Source organism: Pituophis catenifer, unplaced genomic scaffold, assembly GCF_029215685.1.
Source record: "Pituophis catenifer annectens isolate HBS135680 unplaced genomic scaffold, rPitCat1.0.hap2 SCAF_8, whole genome shotgun sequence".
Taxonomy (NCBI): Eukaryota; Metazoa; Chordata; class Lepidosauria; order Squamata; family Colubridae; genus Pituophis; species Pituophis catenifer.
The window spans coordinates 55612897-55625096 of NW_027256888.1; the positions used below are offsets into that span (position 1 = coordinate 55612897).

The 12200-nt window shown below is 33.5% G+C and overlaps 1 protein-coding gene across 2 annotated transcripts in view; it reads right to left on the reverse strand.

The window, feature by feature from the left end:
• Positions 1–229: 229 nt before the first annotated feature.
• The window catches only part of LRBA (LPS responsive beige-like anchor protein), a 369838-nt gene continuing 357867 nt past the window's right edge, over positions 230–12200 (reverse strand). For both annotated transcript variants that reach the window (XM_070948936.1, XM_070948937.1), the window contains 4 exons: positions 7055–7156; positions 5198–5394; positions 1335–1486; positions 230–778 (listed from right to left, as the gene is read on the reverse strand). In XM_070948936.1, the coding sequence (XP_070805037.1) occupies positions 688–778; positions 1335–1486; positions 5198–5394; positions 7055–7156 (542 nt within the window). In that variant the 3' untranslated portion in view covers positions 230–687. The remainder of the gene's footprint in view (positions 779–1334; positions 1487–5197; positions 5395–7054; positions 7157–12200) is intronic.

Here is a 12200-nt window from a genome sequence, read left to right on the forward strand (position 1 = left end):
TATAAATTCTGCTTATGATTATTTCTCTCTTAACCATACAACAAAATAACAAATTAATAATTTAAAAGTTATACTAATTACCTAGATCTAGAATCACACTTGATCATTACACAGATGTAAAAACAAAATCATATAATTTAAATATTCTTGATTTTCAGAAAATTCAGTGCTTCAAGTTTGCTATCACTGTAAAAGTACAAGACAAAAGGGAAGAGAGGGATAAGCACAGTTTAAAATGTCAGTATTGTAACTGCTGGTAGTATAACCAACTTCCTTTGTTATAACAATTTCCATTGTTAAAATCAAATATTCCATAAGATTATAAAGATTTACATGAGAAACATGTTTCATAATATAGCTAATACAAGAATTATAGCCACCCTGTTACAGTCTCCCCCCCAGTATAATGATCAAAATAGATTTACTATGACTAAAAAATATAGATTTTCTTTATAAGCTACAGAACCCCAACAATCATCTTATGTTTTTTCCCCATCCCAAAAAGTCAAGCAAAGTCTACAAAAATAGCAATTAACTTCAAAAAATAGCATCTCCCAGCAAATTTAAGTTACATTCAGATATATTAACTATTTATAAGATCTAGAATATGACAAGATACGAAAGATTTGTATGTTTCAAGTCTCCATATGAGAAGAGCTGCACGGCCACATCAGTTTAATTCATATTTCAGTATCTGGTTTGGTATTCATGATGCCACCTGTTGAAATCATTGTAGAAAACCACTATGCTGCCAGAAGCCATGCCTGTCATTATACACCTGTGAAGGAAAAATATGCAGAAAAGGGACAAGATCATTTTGCTGATGTAGCACTTAAATATACATAGCTTTATAAACATTAAGTTAAACCACAAACAAAGTTGTGTTGGAAAACTCAATAGCTTTAAGACCTAATGTTTCTTCTCATTCCATCAGCGACATATTTTTTAGTGCAAAAAAGGTGCCCAAGTTTGGACTAGTTTAAATGTCTCTTCTAAAACTAGTGTGGTCCGAAACGTTCAATTAATCTAGCAAATCCAGTTGCGAGGCAAAGAATGGGATTTAATACAGCATAGAATCCTGTTATTCTGAAATCTTTCCATTCCTCCCCCCCCCTTCCAATTTTGGCTATTTTGAAGTAGGAATTTGTTCACCAGTGGATAAGAATCATCATAAAATAAATATGTTGTTTTTAATCATTGATTTGTGCATGCTAACTGAAAAAAACCTTATATGAAGTGTATAATTTTCAGAAAATTCAGTGCTTCAAATTCCGTTATCAGTATAAAAATACAAAAGAAAAGGCGGGGAAAATTAACATCCAAATCACTCTCACCTTTGGTCATATGAAAGAGTCATGGATCGGATTCCAGCATCACAACCAGGATAGGCAAAAAGCTGCTTGAGATCATACACTTGCCATACCATAACAACTCCATTGTCTCCTCCTGTGAGGAGATACTGCCCATCACGGCTCAGTTGGATTGCCTAGGACAAGGAAAGTGACTTGGAATAATGAAACAATTTTCACATTAACTTTTTATTCCTCAATTGTTATTACTTAATTATCATGTCATAAAACCAGGTTACTTTTTACGAAGGTGGGATCTATAGAAAAGAGATTAAATAAACACAGATTTTAATCATTATTTTTGAATGTAAAACATGAGTATTTTGGGAACTAGGGCTATTTGGATTCTAGGGTATTACTTCTTTAATGAACCATAATGATAGGTTGCAAGCATACGTGCTATAAAATGCATAATCCCAGTCTTCTGGAATTCTACTGTATTTATGATACATGCTACCCTAAAAAAAAGGAATATATACTTTTTATGGACTGATGTTGGCTACTATTGCTAGTGATCTTTTAAACAATAGGTCTGTATATAAGTATGGTTGTTTGAAGACAGAGAATGGCAATAGCTCATGTTTTACTTCATCTAAGACCAAGATTGTGTCATGATTTCTATTTTTTACATACAAGGATTTAGAAATTCACGAAACCTTCCAATCCCAAATCAAAGCATGGTTTCAAAACCCGTCCACACAGCTGTATTCTTTTACTGACCCTCCACTTTACAAGGCATGCAGCATGACTGTTTTGAGCCTAAGAACCAGCCTCATATCCATGCAAATGCAATGAGACAATCATCGAGACAGCATAAGAAGTAGGCATACTTCTGCCGTATAGAACATTTTGCCATTATAACATTTCTAATCCATCTGCTCTTTTATGAATTTATTAATAACTAAATTAACTTCTAAAATGTGCGTATATCCAAATTTCACATCACATTGTTGTTACCATATTACAAGACTGAAACATGTTGCTAAGAATTTTACAGACCAACACCCACCCACCCCTACAGACACATACATATTTGCTACACTGGGATGTCCAGTGTAGAATATTGAGTATATTGCTTGTCTATAAATGACTGCAGATGGAAAAAATAGCAAACCTAATACATTGTTTGAAAAAAATGCAAGACTAGCTAACAAAGTAAGTATAATTATTTGAAAGATCATTCGTTATAACTAAAATCAATATCTTTCTTTTCCTTGTTTCATAAATGGCTATCCTAAGGATATTTTTAAAATTGCAGTGAAGACTATGACAAATAATTATTTGCTGCAGTTGTATAAAATTAAGCTGATGAAAATCTATTAACCCTATGGTTATGATTCATTTGAGTGTTATACTGGAGGCTTTTTATTTATGCTATAGTAAAAGGTAAATTAAAGCCATTAATCTTTAACTCATCTATCAGTGAACTCGGTGTATTTCTGGAATAAAAATAATGGAATTTGGACTTTACAAATAAATGTGGAATTTCACTGACCTATTTAATTGTGAATGGAAAGAATGTACTTAAGCTTCAAAAGCAGATATCAGAATTTCACTTGTATATAGCATGGTCTTCAACATTTAGCCTCAACATTTAGCAAATTAAAAAATGGTATTTGTCAAATTGGAAAGCAGAAGGTTTAAGTGTAAGACTAATTTGTTTTAGTATAAAAAGTATTAGGAATTTTACTATTTCAGATACAAGGGGCTTCAAAACATTGTCTTGTTTCTAGTTCACACTTCAATGAAGAGTCTCAAAACTCAGATTTTTGAAAGACCATTATTTACCAAAAACAAAAAAAAAACAAAAAAAAAAAACCCAGACCTGTCAGCCTGACAATATTGGTATAAAGCAGCAGGAGACTGTAAGATACTTGACTTTTCCAAACAGACTCAGGAAAGAAAAATAAATTGGTTCCGTTGGGTGAAATAGCATGTTGGCCTTGTTTAGGGTAGAATAACTTTAGTTCTTTGGACTGCCTGCCAACTTAGATTTAAGTTACTCATTAAGATATCTAAACACTGTAAAGCAGATCTGCTGTGATATTCTGTTAGCCAAAGTTCTACTGAGAAATGCAATATTTAAAACAAAAACAGGTGGAAAGCTTTGATTACGCTCTGAGTATATCCAGACAGCCTTAAGTTTTTTTGGTAGCATTTCTTGTACTTGTGTACAAGATAGTTAGGAGATTAAATAAAACAACGGGAAATTTCAGCTTTTCCAACATTCTGCAAACAAAGCTCGCATGGATATTAGAAAGTATTCTGAAATATTTCAACAAGAAATAAATGTTTTACTCCTTATACAACATTTTATAACTACAAACTGTGAAGCTGCTGGACTCTAGTGCCTTGGGCAGAGACATTTTGAACACAGTTGTTTTAATCTTTCAGTTACCACTTCCCTTACAAAATGATAAAATACAGAAGCTCTGGGGAAAATACCATGAATTGTTTGAGACTAAAACTCATCTGGGACTGTTCAGAAAAAATAATAGCATGGGATTGTATATGCCATTGGCTTGGATAGAGAAGAATTTCCATTGCATAAAGAAATGGCCTTGCAAGTGACAACGCTACGGAAATTGTTTTACCAAGCAAAAGATTGCAAGCTATTTTATAGATTTACTGACCTAGCTGACAACATTATCACAACAGAAAGCAGCAATCAGCATTTTTACTGTAGGAAACATAAAACAAAATCACTAAGCTGAAGAATTAGGATAAGATACACATGCCTTTAATAGTCCAACTCTCTTTTGTTATCTTCCCCAATTTGAGCAGGTACAGTGGCAAAATACAGCAAATGTGTTATCTACACTCAGGGCATTCAGACTGTCACCATTTTTCTTTTCTTCATGAATCCTCCAGGGGTTTCTCATGTTCCACCACAGTTGCAACAGTGACACCCTAGTCTGATCTCCACCCAAGAAGCTCAACAAATAATAATTCTAATGTGGATTTGTTCCATGGGGAACAAAAAGTAGCACAAGAGCACAATGGGTTATTTTTTCCAATTCCTGAGCATATCTGGAGCCCCAGTTGGTATTAAGCACTTGTCTAAATGCAATTAGGTCATTGAGGAACCAGAAATGTTTCTCGTTTGATGTTGTTCTGCCCACACAACTACCCTGTTCACTTTCTCTGTTGTTGCTGTTAAACTTTGACTACCCTTGTTAAAAACCAGACCAAACTGACTAAATAATACCTTGTGTATGCACCCCATATCTAGTATATTGTGAAACCAGAAAGCTATGTAAGATAAATACATTCTCTGACAAGCATCAAACAAATAATAAAATAATAAAAAATGTTCTTCTGAAATGTGGATATAGTTTTTGTGTAGACACTACGCTCTTCCATAGTGATGGGCACTGTGTATATAATTATTGGACTAAGTATGTCTCCCTGAGCTTTGGGTGCAATACAATGTAACTCTAAAAGTTGCTATGAAATTGTAATGTCTAAAAAAGATTAATTGAATATACAAAGTACAATAATATCATTCATTCAATTAAAATTAAATTGAATTTTTTTTGCCTGTAGCCATTTTTGGGAGAGCAGTCCAATATGCTATTCAAGCCAAGTATAGCCCACAGTCTAAAAAAAGTGGTATGTACACATATTGTGCAAGAAAATATTACATCATTGCTATTTTGAATTATGTACATGCTAAAAATTAACCCCTTAATATTACTGTTTAAGATGCTACAGCTATTTCATATGTGACATTAAATAATTTATAAACTATATGCATATTCAGTAATTACAAAATACAATGTAGTAGAGTGAGATATATTTTAAAGGACCTAGAATTTAAAAATAAGATTTCAATATAACATACTCACCCTGATATTATCATCTGTTTCCATAGTGGAGTGGAGTTTTCCATTCACACTGAATACACAGAAATGACCATTGTCATAGTATATAACACAGTGACCCTCTCTTGATGCTTGGATAAGTTTTGCTTTCACACAGTTTTCAGGAGCTTCTAATGTCCTCAGTAGATCCCCATTCATAGAATGTATGAGACATGGTCCTTCTGATGAGGGAGGTGAAAAAATACAACCATTAAATATTCAGCATTAACTCATTAAATACTAAGTTGATTTGACTTTACTAAAACAAAAATAACTGTGATTTTAATGTTCAGTTCTAAATAGTATCTAGTTGTTAATAGATACTGGTAGATGTACAGATGACAAACAGATGTTGTGATACAATAGTTCTGAGAATCAATTATGAATTGCCTTATTAGCGCTTCTGGGAAGTACAGAATTATGTGGAGGGTAACAGGTTGCTCCTTCTGCGATTGTACTTTGACAATTCTTTGACTGTTTAACCAAGCCTTTTTGCTCATACTGCTGTCCTTAAAAGCTATAAAAACCACATAATATTTATATGAAGCAAACGTGTGTGTCTGTTTATTTGAATCTATTTATGTAGTCAAATGAAACTGGGTGGCTAATAACGTTTAAGAAATATACTATAAATAGAATATATACAAAATACATTTTCCAACCAACACAAAGAAGTTCCTGAAAATGCTACAAATCAATAGCTTGGGCTCAATTACTTTCCCAGTCCCCAAGCCTGGGAAAACAACCATGTCTTCAAAGGTTCTGAAAGGTGAACAGTCTCAGGGCCAGCTGTACCTTAGGCAGTACAGTGTTCAAGAAAGAAGGCAGAGCTATGGAAAATGCTGTGGACTTGGGCCCCTCTAGGTGACAATCTCTTACTGATGGAATTGGACCATGCCCCTTCTGCCCAACTAAATGGGACAAATAAAAACTATTGGCACACAACACAAAGCTATGTAAAGGCCCACTTGACCATAGCTGCCACTTGTTTTCGGAACAAGAGACTTGAGTACTGGAACCAGTGGTGGGATTCAAAAATTTTTACTACTGGTTCTGTGGGCGTGGCTTGGTGGGCGTGGCATGGCATGGCATGGCTTGGTGGGCATTGCAGGGGAAGGATACTGTAAAATCTCCATTCCCAACCCACTCCAGGGGAAGGTTACTGCAAAATCCCCATTTCTTCCCGATCAGCTGGGACTCAGGAGGCAGAGAATAGATGGGGGTGGGGCCAGTCAGAGGTAGTATTTACCGGTTCTCCAAACTACTCAAAATTTCCGCTACCGGTTCTTCAGAACTGGTCAGAACCTGTTGAATTCCACCTCTGACTGGAACACATCCAAATTGCACACATTTCTGTCTGCAGTAGTGCAACCCCATCAGAACTAAGGATAAAAATGATCAGAGAAGACAGATTAAAGTCTCTCAAAATCATAAACCTTGAAAACTCCATCACCAACTCAGCCATGAAGTCCAGCAGCTCTAGTAAGGAGGTTGCTACGCAGCATCAATCTCTTTGGCACAAAAGCAACAATCCCATCTGATCCCTGGAGACAAACATAACAAACAGGGTCTCGCATCCAGTCCCACTGGGGCGGCATTTTGTACACCACCAAGAGTCCTGTATGACCAAGTCCACTCCTCATTCTTGAGGTCTGATACCAGACCTCAAGCTCAGAGGACAACCCTACCTTCAGCATCCATCCAAGATCTGTTCTTTCATCCATGATGAAATCACAGATATAGGAAGCTGATATTCTAAAAGTATAAGCATCTTTATGATAATATTCATTATTATAAGAAATAAATATTTCCAAGAAAAGCTTTTAAAAAAATAAAATGTACCTTTAGAACCACTTATCACTACACCAAGTTCAGCACAAATTGCTGCACAGGTAATCTCATAATCATGTCCAGTCAAGATTGCCCGAGGAGCAGCAGTTTCACCTGTAAGGAGATCAATAAAACAAAACTTTCTTAGTAACCTATAATTAATGTATTTGAGAACTTTCACATTTAAGCAAATGTATCATTCAATCCCAAATAACAAAAAGGAAATACTTGAACTGGAATTATTCTGTGCATTTGATTCTGAGTAGATACCATGTAAATACTATTACTAGTATTGCTTTTGGCTTGTGTCTAATGTTAAACTTTAAAAACCATTTAACTGTCTGACTTTGAATATTTAGAATTTAAACTTTTGATTTTATTATGTAACATTCTTTAAATCTTTCAAGTGCTACATGAGTTTGATAATCCCAGAATAATTTATATTTCTTTAGATTAATAGATTATTATATCTCTTTTTATAAACATGAACTACTCAGTCCTTTGTAAACATGAGTCTGATATACTTCATACAAGTTCTATCTGAAATTCTTAATTCATGAAAGTAGTACTATTATATTCAAAGCTGACTCTACATGGAAAAATACATATATATATATTATATCCAGTTTCCCAGAAATTGTAGTTTAGTTACTATTGACTAAATGAAGAACTGCAACTCACAATTTAATATAAATGCAGAAAGAAAATTGCATTTCAGTTTGCATATTAGGTATTGCACATTTGGGAAATACAAATTAAGGGTTGTATTAAACTGCAAATCAAATATGCTTATTATAACATTTGTAGAAGTTACTAGAAACTAAAATGAAACATGCAAATACACAAAATATCAATGTTATCACTGAAGCAATAGAATATTAAAATAAAATCAGCTAAATTAACTGGCATCATTATTCAAAAGTTTCTATAGAAGTGTTTCAGTTTTAAAGCCTTTGAACTATAGTTTAGTAGCATATTAGTGTGTTACTAATCACAATATGCTACTAAACTATAGTTATAATAGATGCAACTACATACCGGTATATAAAATACATAGTAATATATATGTTACTATACATTTGAACTAGCAACTTCCTTGTGACAGCAGGGTCTTTCATACACAAATATGTTCTGAGAGGTATTCAATTTAATAAGTTTGTCTTTTAAAATATGTAATGAATGTAGGTTCACATGACTACTGAAATGAATTATGTATGATTTTTAATTAATGAAATGCTTGCTGGTTACATGGATTTGAAGGAGATATATTTAAACGCTTATGTTATTTTTTTCATTGAAGGGTTTTCCTTCTACTTATGTTTTATAAGTAGTCTTTGAGTCTTTAGAAAAGTCAGCCTGCTTCCTTTGATAATAATGTTAGGTATTTAAGAGTCTTCTGTGCTTCTGATTTTTCCAAATAATGGGCTCAATTCAGAAGCTGGTGGCAGAATAGAAGAGATTTCTTACTGCTTCATAAGATTGTCATGGTTTTCACGAAAGCAAAGGGAAAGTTTTACTTTGTAGCTGTTTCAAGGGACATCATTTCAAACTTCTTTAAACTTTTCAAAGTGGCTTTATATCTTCTTTGAAATCCTTGGCTATTGACTTCAAAGAAGTGAGGCTTTGTCCCCTAAACAGGTTTATGATTACTTTAAGGAAGGCTTAAATTTATGTTAATTTAATTGTTCTGAAAATCTACAGGAAGATTAACAAAATAAAATTAAACATTTTTGTTTGTATATAAAATATAACTGTTTCACATACCTGCTTTGTAGAACACAATATTTAAAATTACTTCAAACTTGTTCAGCACTGCTTTTAAAATTTATATTTGGTATTTAAATTTACACTCCTAGTCCAATAAAGTCTAAGTAATAAATATACAAAACTATATTTTGGCTCAAGAGTTATCAGACACAAAGCAAATGGTTTGTCCTGAAGAGTTTTTTTTTTCTCCCGAATGAAAGTATGTTTTAAAGAATAGAATTCAAATTTCAAAGTGTAACAGGAACACTGCATGATTCATGCCATTCAATTCTTTTTCAGTTCTAAAAATATTCACAAGAGAGTGTAATATTTACATCGTTATGAAGAAAATACTATTTTTCTTTCTCCCAGGCCTGATTATGTAATGAAAAATTGAAAAAAAAATCTGCATTTCTTTGAGAGGTAACTGAGTGAACTGACAGTAGTGACTTATATACTGTATATTGCAACATTTACTTCAACAAATTCCAATAGGAATTGCCTTCCATTCTACCTTTGTTTTACAAAGTAATCAATTCTTTTCAAAAACAATCTTTCCTAAAATGAATAAAATTAGATTTAGAATTTATAGTTAAATAATTATCTGTCATGGCACAAGCTCCCTGGAATATCATTCTTCTGGAGGTTTCATTGGCCTCAACCCTCCACGCCCCCCAACTTGTGCATCCATAAACTTCTGAAGATTTGGCTGTGCTTTGCCTGGGGACCAAGTGCAGGATGGAATCTGTCTTGTGGCTATGTTGACTGTTACTGACATTTTGATGTCCTTTTTACTGGCTGCTGTATATTTTATTATTTTTATATATTGTTTTTATCTTTTAAAAATATTGTTAGCCATCCACAATCCTATGTTGAGTTGGGCATCTGTATAAATGTACTAAATAAAATAAATAAATTATGCAAGCAGTAAAGCAAAGTTATTAAGTATTTAAGTCTGAACACAATTTTTCAATCAAGAACAAACTATACATGGTGAAATTGTTACAGGCATGCACACAACAACATGTCAGATTGTTACCAGGAACTTACAGTATTATATCACTGTAATTCTATCCTTTTATTCTAACCCAGTAATTTCATAAAAGTATTCTATGCTGAATGAACAGATTAATAATATAAATAACTATAATATAAAAAGTCTATAACTCAATACCCTACATATGGTATACATTATACATATTTACTATATGAATATCACTTTGTAAAAATAAAAAATACCATTGGTTATAAATCAACAAACAACTGGAACACTTGTTTGAATCTGAATTGCATCATGGAGCATTAAAGCATTTTGGTCATTCTGTAGAATTTGTTGTATTTCATTTCAATTATAGCTGAGCTTAAACACAGAAGTACTGAAAAACTATTTTGCATTTAATCTGCTACGATTCTAGCATTTTATAAAGCTAATATTCAGTACACATATTTGTGAGCACAATGGGAGAGGAGGGATGAATAATTAGCACCTATTGCAGGAGATGACCACAGAGTGTGAACTGAGATTCTCACTTAAGTGTGGAACATCTAGTAGGCAAACAAGAATCACAGGTACAATCAAGGCAGGGAGACCCTGTAAGCATGGTGTTTCAAATTCTTCACAGCCCCTTTACCAGTATCATTGGAAGAAGCATCTGCATTTTCTTCCGTGTGACTGTAAAAATCAGAGGGATGTGTATGTGTTGACTTTAAGTGTTTTTGCTTGTTTTTGTGCTTCATCCTGTTGGGACACTGATGGGCACTAAAACGGTCTGAATCACATGAACACAAGGGAAGAGGGATTGAATGAAGATGTTGGCAGCATTCTGAGATGCACCTTTCATTGCCTCTCCATTAGGATGCATTGAGGGATGTTTTCTCAGTTTGATATTTTCACAGCTCCTAGCTGGTTCCAGCTTGTTTCTGAAACCAATCTTTTTTCTTAACCTACCAGAACTAAATTTGATTTCATTGTTTTCTGTTTCCAGGGAACAACTGGGCTGAAGACAAACAGACATATGGAATCTCAAGCCCTTTTACATAATTTCTGTCCAATATTTCATATGAATGGAGAATAAACATGAAAGGAAAAAAAAAAATCAAAGAAGGCAAAAACCCTTCTTTTCAAATTGATTCTGAATTAATACTATAGAACTTTGGCTCTTATTCTGTTATTTATTTTATTCATACTGATTTTACAAGATAACAGAGAAAAATATTATGCATGGAAACTAAGCCATATATAGTATATTACAAGCATTCCAGATGATTGAACAACTCTATTATGACAACAATTCTGTTATGTATTCCATGCTATGTGTTATATAAAAAATATCAGGAAAATGTATTATGCTGTACATCTAAAGGCAGTGGAGTGGCTCAGCTGTTAAGACACTGGGCTTTTTGGCTGGAAAGCTGTCAGCCGAGGTCCGAGACAGAACGCCACGCGATGGGGTGAGCTCCCATCCTTGCTCCAGCTCCTGCCAACCTAGTAGTTTGAAAGCATGCAAATGTGAATAGGTAAATAGGCACCACTTCGGTGGGAAGGTAATAGCACTCTGTGACATCACAGAAACGAATGTCCTTGAAAGGGAGATAAGCACTGCCCACAATAGTCGGCAACAACTAGCAGAGTAAAATCCATAGGGGACTCCTACATCTAAAGCCTTCATATCACAACATAGTGATCTGGTAGTTTTGATCTACTTTATAAAATTTTTGTAGATCTACCTCAACTTCAAGATTAGCTCCACCAAATCCTTTGCAGGCATATTTTTGGTAGTGCAAGACAGTGGCAGAAATACACTGGAAATACTTTACACATTAAAGAAGTGAGGATAAAGTGTAAAATACACAAAGGAGGAATGGTGGCAGAGTTCTTTGCTGTTCAGTTTAACTCTGAATTTCTTATCTCTGGATAAATTCAAGTACCATAGAAAATTAGGATGACTTGTGATGAAAGAACTTTATAACAGGTTTATTAAAATCAATGAGATTTGAGTTAATTTTAATGAATTTAACTGACTGATTTCAAAGGATTTTCTCCAATTTTGCACATGGTATATATTCAAGGCCCAAATAAATAGTACAGATTGCTGATTATTATTATTTTCCTGAAAACAACTAATAGAAAAATAAAAGAGTTGATGTCATTATTTTTTTCCTATTCAAAATTATTTGGAAATTATTTACTATTTGGAAACTACTTCAGGTGAAAGAGTCAGCAGCAACCAAGCATATCATTATCCAAATTGTATACATGACATTGAATGTTTCTGTAACTACTTATAAAGAAAACTCTCAAAACTATTCATGATAGAAAAGTATAATGTGGCAAAAAAACTATAAATACATCCTGTAATCAGAAATTTTAAACTCACAGAAAAGAAACTCCATAGTCTGCATGATATATAGC